Here is an 18,298-nt window from a genome sequence, read left to right as displayed (position 1 = left end):
TCAGGGTTTATAAATATCAAATTCCACTAGGTTTAAGGTTACTTTGGGTGATAAAGGTGGCTTTCCATGGCATTAAAAGTGCGTACACATCGTTCTGTCCAGTCCTTGTACCCACTATCATCACTCCAAAAATAAATTCTCTTTTACACAACTTTATTAGGACGCACTAAATAAACTCTCAGTAAACAATAGCTACATCAAGGGCGTACTATATTAATCCAAATAAGTGTGACTAAGGATTTTGTTTGCATTATTATAGATTAGTACAGACTGCATCAGACATGGGCTTAACTATATGAAATGTTCATGTTATTCTCAGTAACAAGGAGACAGTGACACATCTTTGTAGTGAAGGAAACTACAAATTCTGGCCCGCAATGAGGCATGGGTTTATCACTACATGTCAGAAAACTAGGGAATGAAGCCGAGGAAAAGAAGAGACAGCGCCCTTGTCAAGACTAGAACTCTCCTGTTAGTAGAGAAAGTGGTAGTGACAGGCTTTTGTGATTCAAAAGGTGCACTGCTCATTGAATTCCTTCCTTATAGAAAAACAAGGAATTTGACACACTATTGAAAGCTGTTGGTAAAGTGAAAGCTGTTTACTTCAACAACCAACGTCAGCAACTGATTCATAACATTACATTTTTTCATGACAAATAAGGAGCAGCAGTTACAATGACTGACAACTCCATGAAATACGTTGGACGCCTCTTGAAAATCCTCCTCACAATTCTGATTTAATCCACGTTTGGGCAAAAGGTGTTAGGAAATAAAAATTTACTGAGAACAAAGCATTTGGGTGAATTGTATGTAATTCACTGTGAGTGCCCTCCTCTTATTATTCTGGTGGAAAGCATCAAGAAATTGTCTACTCAGTTGCAATTGGATTCTGGGATACTATGTAGATCATAATAACTGTTTGTGTACAAGCATCTGCAAACATTTTTCTGTGTTTAACCAGTTCCAGTAGCAAGTTATACATTATGCAACTTTTAATGCTGTCCCAATGTTTCATACTTTCAGGTTACCACTTTGTAAGGAGTGACAACACAATTTAATTTTTACATGTGGAAACACACTCATGAGCAACTGAAATGTACAGAGTTGTTTTGATGGCATGAGGAAACAAACAAACAAAAACACACAAATCCTTTTAGTGTCAAGCCCCTGCTGAACTGGAAATCAGAAAGTTGCCTCCTCAAGCTTTATTTCGCCTTGTTCAGATACTCGAATATGGTGAAGCATGGAAGCAGCTCATGGTAAAGTGAACATGGATACTCTTAACTTCATGAAGTAGCACAGCTCGATCACTCACATGACATGGATGTAAACTGATATCCACAACAGTAGATAGCACAGCATAAGACAGTGACACTTTACTTCATATTTTGATCTCTTTGCATCTCTTACTCAGCAAACTGCACAGTTCACTTTTGCTAGAAATCAGTTTGATTTCTGAAAGCATACAGAAGGTTACTGTTCAATGGTGTAGGTTTTTAAGGACTTGGCATTTCTTTCTGGCAGGAAAATTAAAGAGACCTTCAGAGAAAAGAGAACCACTTGTATCAATATCAAGAGCTCAGATGGAAACCCAGTTCTAAGCAAAGAAGGGAAAGCAGAAACGTGGAAGGAGTATATAGAGGGTCTATACAAGGGCGATGTACTTGAGGACAATATTATGGAAATGGAAGAGGATGTTGATGAAGATGAAATAGGAGATATAATACTGCATGAAGAGTTTAACAGAGCACTGAAAGACCTGAGTCGAAACAAGGCCCCGGGAGTAGACAACATTCCATTAGAACTACTGACAGCCTTGGGAGAGCCAGTCCTGACGAAACTCTACCATCTGGTGAGCAAGATGTATGAAACAGGCAAAATACCCTCAGATTTCAAGAAGAATGTAATAATTCCAATCCCAAAGAAAGCAGGTGTTGACAAATGTGAAAATTACCGAACTATCAGTTTAATAAGTCACGACTGCAAAATACTAACGCGGATTCTTTACAGACGAATGGAAAAACTAGTAGAAGACGACCTCGGGGAAGATCAGTTTGGATTCCGTAGAAATGTTGGAACATGTGAGGCAATACTGACCCTACGACTTATCTTAGAAGCTAGATTAAGGAAAGGCAAACCTACGTTTCTAGCATTTGTAGACTTGGAGAAAGCTTTTGACAATGTTGACTGGAATACGCTCTTTCAAATTCTGAAGGTGGCAGGGGTAAAATACAGGGAGCGAAAGGCTATTTACAACTTGTACAGAAACCAGATGGCAGTTATAAGAGTCGAGGGACATCAAAGGGAAGCAGTGGTTGGGAAGGGAGTGAGACAGGGTCGTAGTCTCTCCCCGATGTTAGTCAATCTGTATATTGAGCAAGCAGTGAAGGAAACAAAAGAAAAATTCGGAGTAGGTATTAAAATCCATGGAGAAGAAATAAAAACTTTGAGGTTCGCCGATGACATTGTAATTCTGTCAGAGACAGCAAAGGACTTGGAAGAGCAGTTGAATGGAATGGACACTGTCTTGAAAGGAGGATATAAGATGAACATCAACAAAAACAAAACGAGGATAATGGAATGTAGTCAAATTAAATCGGGTGATGCTGAGGGGATTAGATTAGGAAATGAGACACTTAAAGTAGTAAAGGAGTTTTGCTATTTAGGGAGTAAAATAACTGATGATGGTCGAAGTAGAGAGGATATAAAATGTAGACTGGCAATGGCAAGGAAAGCGTTTCTGAAGAAGAGAAATTTGTTGACATCTAGTATAGATTTAAGTGTCAGGAAGTCATTTCTGAAAGTGTTTGTATGGAGTGTAGCCCTGTATGAAAGTGAAACATGGACGGTAAATAGTTTGGACAAGAAGAGAATAGAAGCTTTTGAAATGTGGTGATACAGAAGAATGCTGAAGATTAGATGGGTAGATCACATAACTAATGAGGAAGTATTGAATAGGATTGGGGAGAAGAGAAGTTTGTGGCACAACTTGACTAGAAGAAGGGATCGGTTGGTAGGACATGTGTTGAGGCATCAAGGGATCACCAATTTAGTTTTGGAGGGCAGCGTGGAGGGTAAAAATCGGAGGGAGACCAAGAGATGAATACACTAAGCAGATTCAGAAGGATGTAGGTTGCAGTAGGTACTGGGAGATGAAGATGCTTGCACAGGATAGAGTAGCATGGACAGCTGCATCAAACCGGTCTCAGGGCTGAAGACCACAACAACAACAACAACAACAACAACTGATAATTCTCTCATTGGACTGTCACACATTAAAGGTTATGACCACCAGCCATGTGAAGGAATAGGAAATGATTATTTTGTGATCATCTACTGTAATAGCACTCTGTATGTGTCAGTGAATACACTACGACCAGAAAAGTAGCAATGATGTCCTTGAGAGTACAACCTTCAAGCTACAGAACAAGCCTTATTAAAGCTATTGGATCAGTAGACAGAAAAGACAAACTCACTTTACCAGTAGCTCAGACAGCCATCTCAATCACTGAAACATCAGCATATTTCGGCCAGCCCACCCAGCATCATTCCAGTCATTTATTAACATGAAGTGAAGACTAGGATACATATGTTCACTGCCTCCATCAACATTAGGTCACATGCAAGGTATCAGACATCAAGTACAAGCAAACTTTGTTTATCAGCTGGGTTAAGTCCAAAATACCCCAGTTGTATACTTTGTTTGTATGGAAAGATGTCCGCCCCCGGTAACTGAGTGGTCAGCGCGACAGAATGTCAATCCTAAGGGCCCGGGTTTGATCCCTGGCTGGGCCGGAGATTTTCTCCGTTCAGGGACTGTATGTTGTGTTGTCCTAATCATCATCATTTCATTCCCATCGACACGCAAGTTGCCGAAGTGGCGTCAAATTGAAAGACTTGCACCAGGCGAACTGTCTGCCTGACGGGAGGCCCTAGTCATACGACATTAATAATTATTATTATTATGGAAAGATGTTGTCACCATGTCATTTGAGGAACTTACAACAGTCAAAGAATTCTTATAGTGTCAGCCTGTTTGAAATTTCAACAATACCAAAAGCTATGCGAGCGGTCATATGCTGCATGAGTTGCTGATATTGACAGCCTTAACCAAAGATAGTTTACATTTGATAACATAACACGGAAGCACATGCCAAAACATTTATTTGGGTTGTAGACATTTGCATCTCACCATATGACCAATATGATTCATTAAAGCTTTTAGATTTCACAGTGCAAGAAGTGTTACAAGTTATACAATCATTCAAAATTCTGCAGACTGACGAATGCACGTTAGCTCTTACAGAAGTAGCTCATATCACTTGACAGCAACAGTGTTGTTTGCTTAGACTGTATGAAAACTGTTTAAATTACATGAGGAGCTCAACTGTTTCCACTGAAAATAAAAACGTTGAAACTGCAGACAAGGACAAGTTGCTATTATTTGTCTCCACTCTTGGCCACTGAAAGCACAACTAAGTACATAAATATCATTAGACCACAGAAACTAGAGCCATATGCACCATTATGACAATTTTTAAATCTAAGCATAGGTTCACATTTTGTACAGGGTGACAATTATTGAAATATATGAAAAAAAGGGTAAATCAGTTACAAACGACAGCATGCACACACTTTATTCAACATGTTAACGTCACTACACATATTCAGATTTAGGTTATGATATGTTCAATATGCATGCCATCATTGGTGATGATGTAGCGCAGATGAAATGCAAAATTCTGCATGACCCCCAGAAGTATCGGAACATCAATGCTGTTCATGACCTCCTGAATGGCTGTTTTCAGTTCAGTGATGGTTTTGGGGTTATTCCTGTGCAATTTGTCATTAATATAGCCCCACAAAAGGAGTCACATGTGTTCAGAGCCGGAGAATATGGCAGTCAATTGAGGGCCTGGCCAGTGGCCTCTGGGTACCCCGGAGCCAGAATGTGGTGCTTCTCCAGGACATCAAAACACTCCCCTGCTTCAATTGGGCCAGCTCCATTTTGCATGAACATCTTGTTGAAATCAGTGTCACTCTGGACAATGGAGAAGAAATCACCTTCCAAAACCTTCATGTACTGTTCGGTAGTCACCATGCCATCAAGAAATATTGTCCCTTTTTGCTGTCAGACACAGCTGAGCAAAATCTTGATAGTGAGTACGCCTGCCCTCATGTTTCCATGCAGTCCATCATCATACCATTGTCACATCCGAATGCTCCATAAATATGGATATAGCATGATTCGATCACCTGGCAAACGGAAACCTGTAATGATGCCCCTTTCAAACTGTCTGGTGCTGACACACTATATCGCACGAGTATGTGTCATCTCCATGTCCACAGTGATCACACAACATCTGACTGTTCATAACCCTTATATACAATACCATGCCTGGTAACAACACAAACAACACTAATGCACTCTGGTGGTTGTTTTACCTGTCACACAGAATTGCAACTCTTAAAGCCCCAATCATTTACATACCTGCTGATGGTATGTTCATGTACGAAGTTACATCGACACCTGACCACATCATCTGTGACAGGCAGCGAGAGAGAGAAAGGGAGAGGGAGAGGGGGGGAGAGAGGGGGGGGAGAGAGAGAGAGAGAGAGAGAGAGAGAGAGAGAGAGAGAGAGAGAGAGAGAGAGAGAGAGAGACGGGGGGAAGGGGGGGCATTGTGGACACCTGTTAATAAAATTGAATCTTCACTTATGTATGGCCTACTCACAGTCTGGAAGTGTGTTCCTATTGCCATTCAGCAATCCAGTATGACATTCAGGAAAGATTAAATCTTATTGGCTGGGGGTTAGTAGGAGGAGATAAGCTGAATGGTTCAAAAAACTGGGCTGCCTTAAGATGTGATGCACACTACAGCCATGGTCAACATAGCATTTGGTCTCTTATATTACAAATGAATCCCCTTCAGACTTGCAATAACACCAATGTTCTTCCAATAGTATTTAGAGGAACTGACAAGCTCAGTACCATCAAGTGTCAACAACTTGAAGCAATATTGTTATTATATGTACTTATCAACTGGAGTATCTAGTGAACTTGTGCCTTTTGTATCAAAAACTAAGAGCAGAGACATGCTCTAACCTTTAAAGAGGTAAATTCTTCAATGCAAAGCTGATACATTTGCAATAGTGAAAACTGCTCAGGAGAACTGAATAATTCCTAGTGCCTCAGAGTTACAATATTTAATAGAGAATAAATTACTAAGTAATAGTAATTTCCAACATGACATCAATTTCCCATCCGCTAAATCATTTCCAAAAGAAAGAGCTGTAGTCTTACAATAACAGACCATGACTTGCAACAAAGTTAAAAAAAAATACAACTGTAAGAACATCTCAGAATGGCTCAACACCTCATGTAGTTCATGCGTAGTCAGCCATTTAATTTTGCCTGCAGACACATTATCTAACAGTGTAGGTACCAAATCACCACAGTAGAACTCAGTTGATGTTAAATACCAGTTTCTTACACATCTAAAGGAAGAACTCAGTTGATGTTAAATACCAGTTTCTTACACATCTAAAGGAGCTTGAATAAAGTATGATATATAGTTATGCAGTCACATCTGTATATCCTGATACACTAATTCACTGGTGGTCCATGGAAAAATTGCTCTAAGCAGCTTGGTTTTCCTTGCAAATGTATCATCAGCAAACATAACTATAAAAATATCTAAATAAACATCCTTTTCATGCAATGAAAACCAAACAAGTTAGCAAATTTTGCCCTAGGCCACTAGTGAAGCAGATTCTCATAATATACAGGTATAACTGGTTCACCAAATGATAACTGAAAGCCTCATCTGAACTTTTCAAACCCTGACATTGGTACGTCCACTCCAAAATACTTATTGGAAATAAGAACCTGAAATATGGAAAGTCAACAGACTTATTTATAAAATATGCATCATTCACTGTTACTATGTAAGATGTGAAACCATTCTGAATTTGTAAAAATAGACCTAGTGTATTAAGTAATTTAAGTACTCTTATACTCACAAATGTCCTCAGTTTCAAAGAGGAATAATGTTACAAAAAAAAAAAAGAGATGACACAACAGAAGAAATCATGTTTTCCTGATTTAGTCCCACCGTCTTTTCTGTCACCTTAGTGTCATAATAACATATAGTATATTCATATAAAAATGACAAATTATGGCATTTAGACTGCAAAGACAGTGTAAGAAGCAATGTAAGCAAGTAAAACATTTGTTTTTGTACAGGGCAATTCCACAAAACCAAAAAATTACTGTACCTAAAATAAAAAGAAAGAGCCTTAGTTACAAACGCAAAAAACGAAGTTATATCTGTAGATTGCTGCTGTTACCTGGCCACCAGCTAAATAGGGTAGGTATAAGATTGAGTATTTGTTTCCTTAACATCACTATGAAAACAATCAATTTTTGCCAAATAATTAAACTGGACAGATAAAAAATCTACTCACCAAGTGGCAGCAGAACACACACGTAAAAGGGACTGTGGACCCTTCTTCAGGCAGATGGGTTGAAGGGGAAGGAAGAGGAGTGAATGACAAGGACTGGAGAGGTCTAGGAAAAGTGGTAGATTTCGGGGAGCTGTTCTAGATGTGGTGAGCGAGATTTCAGACAAAATAGATCACATTTCAGGGCATGATTTTATGGAGTCATGACCCTGAGAAGTAGCTGGTTAATACATCCCAGACCAGAATAATACTGAGTCACCAGAGGTGTACTAGGAAGTTGTTTTTTGGAGAGATCAGCAGTATCAGGACAGCTTTTTCTTGCCCTCCGAATCTCCGCGAAGTTCTTGTGAGACCCTTCTCTATGGCTCCTACCCCCTGTGACCATTCCTGCTGCAAGACATGCCCTAAGCACCCTCCTACCACCACCTATAGCAGCCCTGTAACTGGCAAAACATATACTATTAAAGGGAGAGCCACCTGTGAAACGACATGTCATATACCACCTGTTGTGTAAACACTGTTCGGCCTTTTACATCAGCATGACTACCACCAAATTATCAATTAGGATGAACGGGCATAGGCAGAAGGGGTATATAGCAAGACACAATATCCTGTTGCAGAGCATGCAACTTGACAATCACAACATCGGTGCCTGTTTCACCACACGCACCATCTGGATTCTTCCTCCAGACAGCAGTTTCTCAGAACTCTGCAGGTTGGAAGTAGTACTACAACATGTCCTTGGTTCTCGCCACCCACCAGGCCTTAATTTATGTTAATTTCTTCCGTCTCAGCATTTCTTCACAGTAACTAGTCTTACTTCACTCCGTTTTAGTTTCTACATCTTTCAATTTCTTACCCGTCTATTTTTCACCACCTCTGTTACGTGCATTGCACTTAGCTTTTCACTCTTATTAACTAATGTATGATGTTTAAACAGTAATCTCTGTCCGGCATATTACCCTGCCTTCCACCTTTAAGCTCTCTGGTTTTCAAATCTGGTCCGATTCAGTCCCCAAAAATCCCATGCAGTAAGTCTCCCCTGACCTGCAGTTCTGGGCGACTTTCCCGAAATATACCCTTTTTGTAGACCTCTCCAGTCCTTTTCATTCACCCTTCTTCTTTCCCCCTGAACCCTTCTGCCTGAAGAAGGCGCCACCGGCTCTGAAAGCGGTGGGTGGGGGAAGGTTGCATATGGTTTTTGTCCAATACCATGGTGGTGCGGCCTGCGCATATGAGCTTGCTGTTTGTACCTCCAGACTCAGTACTAACATTGTTTTCTGGAGCTCATATTGCGCAAAGAGAGCTTTTTCCTGAATTTTGGTATGTTCCATCATAACACAGAATGTTTTTGTCGAGGCTGCACACCACATAATAAGTTTTTTTCATTTATTTTCACTTTATTTGATATGAACCACTCCTTGGTCTTTCTGAATAGCAAATCTGATTCCAGGATTGCCTGTGTGTAATTATTTTCTTTGGCAATTTGAGTAGTGTCAGCAGCAAATTGTAGTGTGTGACTATCCTGGCTTAGATCAAGAAATCTAGCATGACTTCTGCGGACAAGCAATTGTTTATTGCTGCAGCTAATGGCTAAGCTATTTCAGTGCTCTACATCTGCTCACAAACACCACAAGCCACCATATACTGCATGGCGAATGGTAACTTGTATCACTGCTAGTCACTCCCTATCCTGCTCCACTCCCAAATAGAGTGAGGGGAAAAATGAGTGTCTACATGCTTCTACGCCAGAGATACCAATGGCATGGCGAGGATTTTGTCACAAAGACTTTTGGCTGTAAACAGAGAAGTTCGTGCTTGTTTTATTGACTGGCAGAAGGCTTTTGATAGAGCCAACTGGACAAAATTGATGAGCATCCTTAAGGAGATAAGAATCACCTGGAGAGACCAAGGATTGATTCTCAACTTGTACCTGTGACAAAGAGACAGAACCCGTGACAGAACTAGAGAGAAACTAACAGTGTAGAAAAACGAACAAGAGGCAGAAAAGAATGTTGTCTATCGTGGAATCTCTTCAACCTGTATGGTGAATGGCTGGCAAGAGAAGCTTTGAAATGATAGAATGACTTGTCAAAACTGTCAAGTCTGCAAACAACCTGTTACTGCTAACCAAACATCAAAGACAACTGCAACACATGATGAACCAGCTGGTGGAAACTGGAACGAAATTTGGCATGCAAATTAACATCAAGAAATTAAAAGTGATGAAGACATCCAAATGGGAGAAACCTTTGAAGATAACTGTCCACAACCAAGAACTGGAGAGTGTGACGCAATTCAAGTACTTGGGGACAGCTTTCTTACAAAGCATGCCCACTGCACAAATGAAATTCGAGCAAAAAACTGCCACGGCCAAAGCTGTGTTCAACAAGAACAGAACTCTGCTGACCAGCAAGTTGAGCTTAGAATTAAGGAGGAAAATGGCAAAGTGCTACATCTGGAGCATTGCACTGTATAGAGATATGAACCATGAGAAAAATGCAGGAAAAAATATCTGCAAAGTTTTCAAATCTGGTGCTGGAAAAAAATACAGAAGTTCAAGTGGACAGACCAGGTGACAAAAGACTATGTACTGAGAAGAACAAGAGAAAAAACTATTATAAATACAACTCTTCAGTGGAAGTATAACGGGATCAAACACATACTTAGACATGAGGGGCTCATACACGATGTCATCACATGGAAAATCAAAGGAACTACAGGACAAGGATGAAGAAGAAGAATTCAACATCTGGATAAAATGAAAGATGGCTGGAGAGACAGAAAAGTACAGGAAAAAATTGAAGACAGTGAAAATTGGCATCAGAAATTCTCCAAATGAAGACATGGGCCTGCCACTAAGCAGAATACTACATAATAATAACAATAATAATAATGAGCCACAATTTCTCTTACCTTGCATTCTGTCTGGAGATGATGTGGTTGTCTATAAGAAAGCAGCAATATGAGAAGATATTATCAATCTGCAAAATGACTTGCAGAGGACTCATGAATGGTGCAAGCTCTGGTATTTACCCTGAACGGGAATAAATTATAAACTATCGGTGACAAACTGCTGGAAACCGTGTACTGTAAAATGTCTAGGAGTAACTATCCAGAGTGACCTTAAGTGGAATGACTACATAAAACAAATAGTGGCAAAAGCAGATACCAGACAGTTTCATATACAGAATCTTACGGAATTGTAACTCATCCTTGAAGGAAGAGGCTTATAAGATGCTTGTTTGACTAATTCTTGAGTACTGTTTGTCAATACAAGATTCTTACCAGACTGACGGAAGAGAGAGAGAAGATCCAATGAAGAACAGCGTGTTTCATCACAGGATCGTTCAGTCAGAATGAATGCACTACAGGGATGCTCAACAAACTTCAGTGGCAGACAGTACAAGAGAGGCATTGTGCATCACAGAGAGATTTACTATAAAAATTTTGAGACAACACTTTCCGGGAAGAGTCTGACACATTACTTCATCCCACACACACCTGACGAAATGACCATGACAAGAAAATTTGAGAAATTAGAACTAATACAGGGGCTTACCAACAATCATCCTTCCCATATGCCATTTGCAAGTGGAGCAGGGTGGGGGGATCAGTTAGTGTATCAGAAATACCATCTGCCACACTTGTGGAGTATGGTGTAGATGTGATGATGATGTTTGGTTTCTGGGGCGCTCAACTGCACAGGTATCAGCGCCCATACAAATTCCCAACTTTTTCTCAATCCAATCTCGCCACTTTCATGAATGATGATGAAATAATAAGTACAACACAAACACCCAGTCATCTCGAGGCAGGTGAAAATCCCTGACCCCGCCGGGAATCGAACCTGGGAGCCTATGCTCAGGAAGTGAAAACACAACAGCGAGATCACGAGCTGCGGACATGATGTAATTGTGGTCCGATTTACATTGGTGGCAGAGGAATTGTTCTGCAGTCTGTAGCAAATGCTGCTTCTCCAAATTTTATTGATAGTATTTCATGAAAAGAACATCTTTTTCCCCTCTTCTCCATTTGAGTTCACAGAGCATTTACATAATAATAATATGTTCGTTGAACCCTCATGATGTTTTCTTAAGGATAGTACTGGATACCCCATAAATATTTGCATTCTCTGGTCTGCAAGCTTTCACTATGCCGTCAGGTTGCACTTTCTTACAATTTTCCATTACGCCGTGGATTTTATTTGTTATGGTAGCAACAGAATATACACTGCAGTCTGGGATTTCAGCTACAACGTTTCTAAACTTTAATACAGAAGGCATTAAAATCTTTGGGGTTGCAAGAAATTAAAGATGTGGTAAGGTTTTTTCTTGTGCTTTTTCACAACTGTCCAGGCCACTTTGCATGGATTACAGGTTTTTTTGTACAAATATACATTTACTACATCTACATAAATACTCTGCAATTCACACTGAACTATTTCGAAGTTGATGATTAGAGTGCTGACACCTAAATTTTCAGGTATCTGAGTATCCAGTTATGCTGGCTACTGATGCAATATATACAGGGATCGTATCAATCGCTTCCACGTCAACTACAGCCTGAAGACGGCACATTGAAGCGCCACAAATGGTTGCGACAAAATGAATAAAATCATGATGACTGTAGATGTTTTATTTTCTCAAAATAGTAAATGGCCATAGCCCCAAAAACCTCCTGCCAAAAGGATGGGCACACAAAAATTTGGCAGAGAGTTTGTAGACCACTTTCAGACTGTCTCTCCACAACTACACTTTTGAATAGCATTTGGGAAAAATGATTCAGTAGTAGTTGGCGTTCCTACTCTGCGGCTGCCCATTGGTGGACTGTTTCTGCCAACATGTAGAGATTGGAGCTCTTGCACCGACTGGCCTGAACGCATACTGTACCTTACCAAATACAATAATTTCATACACATGATGATGGGATTTTAAAATCCTGAAACCGGTCGTGGTTTGAATAAATAATTAGTACAACTGAAAAGGACCTCTCTAAATTCAATATCAAATTTATATGAATTATCATGTGACTGACATTTAATGGATTTTTTTTTTAAATACACATATGGAGGACCTGAGTGGTTTTATTGTTTAGGGCCAACTGACATATTTTATACGATTCAGATATCTTGTCGAAATCTTTTGCAATTCGTTTTGATCCTCTGATGACTTTACTATATGGTAAATGACAGTATCATCTGTAAACAGACCAAACCCAAAATATCACTTCCGTTTGGCTAGATGACGTTTCACTAATTACTACGAAATGTGCTTTTTCTGACAGGAAATCACAAGCCCAGTAACACAATTTAGATGATATTCTAATGGCAGGCAATTCAATCAGAAGCCACTTGTTAGCAACAATGTTACAAGCCTTCTGGAGATATAATAATATGGAATAAACTCAATATCACCTGTCAATAGCATTCATTACTTTGTGTGAAAAAAGAGATAGGCCTAGTTATGTTTCCAAGAACGACATTTTCTGAACTAGTGCACATCATGCGTAAATCATTTTCGTCAAGGGACTTCATAATTTTTTAACACAGCATATGTTCCAAAATCCTGCTACAAATGACAATCAATGACATGGGGCAGTAATTCTGTGGATTACTTCTATTTTTTTCCATGTGTGCTGCTGCGACCAGTATATCTTTCCAGACTTTACATACGGATCTGATGTCGAGCGACAAGTAGTACGTGATTGCAAGAAATAGATATCTGTTTTATAAGGGTACTCCAAAAGGAACCTAACTTGTAGACAGTCTGGACTTCTAGTCCAGTGACTTTCAGTTGCTTTGCTACACTGATGGTATCTTACTTCTAAATTACTACTGTTGGCAACCGTTCTTGGTTTCAGTTCTGGTATATTTGTTGCACTTTCTTTGGAGAAGGAATCTATCATCACTATGATATTGCAGTGCCTGTGTTATTCAGATTTCATTGCAAAGTTCCTTTGGACATGCGTGCATGTTGTGTGCATCATGTTTATCTGCTGATACCGAGCAAGTGACTTTCAAGAACAATGTCAGACCTGTACAGGTATATACATAATGTATGTACAAGTTTGGATCGTAGACACATGATTGAAAACATATGGAAGTTTGAGCCTGGCCGTGAGTTGTGCAGGAATAACTGAATGGTAAGGCGACCTCTTGCGGTAAGCAGAAAATCCAAGTTCGAGTCCCAGTCTGACACAAATTTCACTGTCGTCATTCCTGATAGTAGTCCTTATTCGCAACTGCAAATTCATTTGATGGGAATCTCTCATTCTTCTTCTTATCTTCATCTACTCTCTTTACACATACTGTTTTGGCCTTTAAGTAATTACACTGAAGCTTGTATTTTGTTTCCAAGTCTATGCTGCCTTCGAACAGTCATTCAAGACTAGAACAACACTTTTACATCGGCTAGTTCAGATGCATACCACATCTTTTCTCAGACAATTGCTTTTCCTGTCTTCTGAGCTGAATATAATTTTTATTAGGCATCACTATGAACATGTCATCCAACTTGGTTAACATTGTATGGAATAGACAGTTTAATGTATCAACGCCAGAGAATACCAGACACAGCAGCTTTGGCTGCATTTAGTTTTCGCTTTGCAATAACTCCTCTGTGAAATGTATAATCTGTTTGTCATGTATTTGACTGATGATTTCTCGTAGTCCTCATATGCAGCTCCATAATGTAGTGTGACTAGGACCTCCTGTCGGGTAGACCATCCGCCGGGTGCAAGTCTTTCGATTTGACGCCACTTCGGCAATTATCGGGTCAATGGGGATGAAATGATGATGAGTAGGACAACACAACATCCAGTCCCCGAGCAGAGAAAATCTACGACACAGCCAGAAATCAAAACAGGGCCCTTAGGATTGATATTCTGTCGCACTGACCACTCAGCTACCAGGGGCGGACAGCTCCATAATTAATGCACTATAATCAACTACACTTATTTTGTAATCACAGCAATGTATGTTTGTGATAATAATGTCCAGACAGCTATCACCTCTCGCTGGAAGTCTGTTTGCTACAAAGAGCCCATATCATTAATACTAAATTTAAGAGAGCTCTATTTTTTCCACTTCCATCATCTATGTGTACATTAAAATCACAACTCACTCCTGCAGTTGATCTAAGACGTGTCAAATGAAAAATAACATTACATTTTCATGATAGAAGTTTTCAACAGTCCCATTAGGTGAAAGGTATACAGAAATATCACCATATTTATATCTAATAACTCTAAAGCAACCACTTATAAATACAATTCTAAGTAGGAATTCTTTAGGTCTATTTCTTTCATATTGAGATGTGTGATGACATATGCAGACACATCACCATGGATCGGTATAAAGAACGAATCATCTCAAAATATTCAACAGATCTGTAGCACTCTCATCCTTTAGCCAACCAGCCTCCACATACACTACATGTGGTTTCAAGCCTGCTACAAATACTGAAAACAGATCACATTTGCAATAAATGTTCAAGGGTTTCTTGCCATGTAAGATTGCAGTTGAGCACAGCATTTTACTCATACTGTGATCTCATGCGGTACAGTAAGAAATACATCAAGACTTTTATTACACTGACACATTGCAAATATCTTTGTAGGCACATATCACACCTGGCTTGCAGGAAATGTCCATTAACACTTGGTATAATTATGGCCACATTATTTGGGTACAAGTTCTGTTGATCTCTTCTTGTAATGGTTGAGTTCATTCTACTGTACCATGCTCTCAGTCAGAAAACTGTGCTATACCTCACTGAAACAATTGTTCAGTGCAATGGCCTAACAATAAAAATTCTTTAGTTACAAAACTTAAAATTCAGATATCTAGTACTTCTGTAACACTAAGAAACACATCAATTATTCACTCAGACATGTGATTAGTGCAATGGCCTCTCAATAAAAAATCTTAAAAGCTACAACAGTTAAAATGTAGATATCTAGTACTTCTGTAACATTAAGAAAGACATCAATTATTCACACAGAGAAATACATTATTCACACATACACGTGTCAGACAGATAAATTGGCAAGTAATCAGCATTTGTTATGTACATCTTTAATATTTTTCTTTTTTAATTTGTTTCATTTCAGTTGGAAATATACTTAAAACTGGAAATATCATGTACTTAATCTTTCAAAGCAACATTTCAGCTGGTTTTTCTGTGCAGAATGTCCTGATGACAAATAAATAAATAGTTTACTTTCAAGTGCCTAGTAGCGCATTACAGAAGAATGGCAATTACAGTAACAGATGATTAAATGAGAGAAATTTTCCACACTTTTTGGTGAACGACGAAAACACAAATAAATACAATTTACTGGACCACATTAAATTGTTATAGTGGTTTAGAGCTGTTTGTCTACGCTGCTACAGAGTATTATGAAAAAAGTAGTTCAAATATTACTTTTGTGGGGAAAGTTTTGGTCAAATCTTTATTTATAGCTGTATTCGGTGGCAAAATTCGATGTGTGTGGCATGCTTTGTGATTGTACTGTAACCGAGAAAGAAGTTCCTCCGGACACAACAGTCGGAGATTAAGGTGCAACACTAGAAAATATACCATCATGAGCAAACACGGACTCTGTAGTTTGTACTGCACGGTGGCATCATCTTCAAATCAGGTATATTTTTGGCAGTTGATGAAAACAGCGCTACCGATCACAAACATTTGGCAAACATGACGTTAATCAGGTTACTCTAATCAGAACATCCAAGCCAACCACTCAATAAATGAAAACGTACAATGATAACATTCGAACAATACTTTCAGTCTTTTATTTCACTCTCCGTAGAAACTTTGTTTGTTGCCAGTACAAAAAAAAGTAATAACAAATTTAACGTGGAGGAAACAGCAAATCTGGTAAGTGGAACATTCCGTACAATTCTTATGAAATCTGATCATAGTCTATCCATTTCCCCAATTGTCAAGTTCGCAAACACACAACAGGTGTCAGCTGGTATTGTTGACACACAAATACTTTGCCTGTATCGTTTCATATATTATTCACAGGAAATTGCATTGCACGCAAATATAGTATTTATACATCACCTGCTTGGCTCGCTATGAGTCATTTATAATTTCGCAAAAGGCTGACAAATTTGCCGTGACTCCTAATCAACAAATTTACTAAGCAAATAGCAGAAATTTCGAATACCACTTTAACAAATAACATCTGTGGTACGACTTTGCCGCAGACAGCTAAGACGACGTGGAGGGGATAGCCCTAAACCCATGGAGGTAAGAATTACCTCCATGGCTAAACCCTTTGTCGCTTCCATTCCCGCGTAGTATAAAACCGAAATCATTTCTCACTTGTTGTTATTTGGACTCTTTTGCTGAAGAAAACTGATTCGAAAAATATCCCAAGTGTTGCGTGAACAAAGCGAGCAACAAAATAAAGATTAAGAACACACGAAAGCACAAAGTGAATGAGTGCAGCGATGATAGGTCAACTTCTTATGTTAGCTGATGATACCACTCTCACGCCATCCATGTCAACATCAATACCTCCTTACAGAGAACTTTCATGTTCCGTTCTTTTAACGACCTGTGCCAGTACCACCGTTTAAAATGGGTTCTGTTTTAACGTTAAGGCCTGTCCACACGCAACGATTTGTCTGCGGTAATATCTACGTACAACTCATCTGTGCAGATTGATTGTTGAGCGTGTACAGGAGATTTGTGCATTTATGAGATGTTGCGCAAAACTAGAAGTAGCAGTTCGAGATTTGAGCGAAATTGCTCAAGTCTGTGGGTTCAAATCACATCTGCGCGGACACGTTGGGTTTGTGGACAGGAGTGCACCGCAAATCTGGCCCTTAAACGTGTTTGAGTCACTTGTTTGTTCACTCAGCTGTTTCACGTCATGTCTGCAGAATGAATTTTAAAATGGCAGATACATGTCAGTATTCTAGATTGCTCATTGCCGAATTTATCGAGATGTATAGAAGTCACTCACGTTTGTGGAAATTTAAAAGCAGGGAATACAGCAATAGGGGTAAGAAGGCAGCTGCTTATAATTCTTTAACAGAGGAAATTACGAACGGTTGATCCTGCGGCAAACAGGGAAACGGCACTTAATTTTTAAAAAATCGTTGCATGTTGTTTACCGCAAAGAGCTAAGCAAAGTAACGGAATCTGCTCGATCTAGTTCTGGGGGTTTGCTAGAACACTTTCAGCCAGTACTGTCCTATTCCATAATCTAATGTAAGTTGTGACAGGGCGGCAAAAAAAAGAAAATAATGTCATATTTGTTCTAAAGAAGAGTGTAGTCAGGATACTGTGTTAAATTGGTAATGGAAAACCTTGGAACAGTGCCTTCTGGGACGTAATCTTATTACACTTCTTTACTTCCTACTATAATTTGCAGTTTAAGTGATGGATTTTAACCTCCGTAGGCTCTCAGTTTTATTGCTGTAATGCACCATGCAAGCAAACGTGATACACACATCGCCAGTGTCACACATCTGAAAACGAACAAAGGCCGAAACTAACCAGTAATGTAGTTCACATGTATGGCAACATTAAAGGAATGAAACTGACAGCCAGTGATTTTAAAATGATTCCATCATTTAGACGAAACATTGAGGCTGTACACCTGTACAAGAAGAAAAAAATAATTTGTGGTTCATAACAAGCGTGATTTAGAGGTGAACAGCAGAATTCACTACCACAGTACTACAAGTAAAATTTTTCAGATATTTTATGAATCCTTGTTTAGAGAGTAGACAAGAATTTTTATTCTTGTGCAAAAGTTGGTGGTAGACTTCAACCAGGGAACTGAAAATCTCGACTTAAAAACGAACTGGACT

At 39.2% G+C, this 18,298-nt stretch overlaps 1 protein-coding gene across 2 annotated transcripts in view; it reads right to left on the bottom strand.

Moving 5' to 3' along the window:
• Positions 1 to 16,692, bottom strand: part of LOC126457181 (interleukin-1 receptor-associated kinase 4-like) — a 127,055-nt gene extending 110,363 nt beyond the window's left edge. The window contains exon 1 of one of the 2 annotated variants that reach the window (XM_050093267.1): positions 16,536 to 16,692. In XM_050093267.1, the coding sequence (XP_049949224.1) occupies positions 16,536 to 16,558 (23 nt within the window). In that variant the 5' untranslated portion in view covers positions 16,559 to 16,692. Of the gene's footprint in view, positions 1 to 16,046; positions 16,447 to 16,535 lie in introns of those variants that run through there. The other variant, XM_050093268.1, reaches the window with a different exon arrangement.
• Between the last annotated feature and the right edge of the window lie 1,606 nt (positions 16,693 to 18,298).

Source organism: Schistocerca serialis, chromosome 2, assembly GCF_023864345.2.
Source record: "Schistocerca serialis cubense isolate TAMUIC-IGC-003099 chromosome 2, iqSchSeri2.2, whole genome shotgun sequence".
Lineage (NCBI taxonomy): Eukaryota > Metazoa > Arthropoda > Insecta > Orthoptera > Acrididae > Schistocerca > Schistocerca serialis.
The sequence above is the reverse complement of the archived record's forward strand: the minus strand, read 5'-3'. Positions and strand labels throughout refer to the sequence as shown.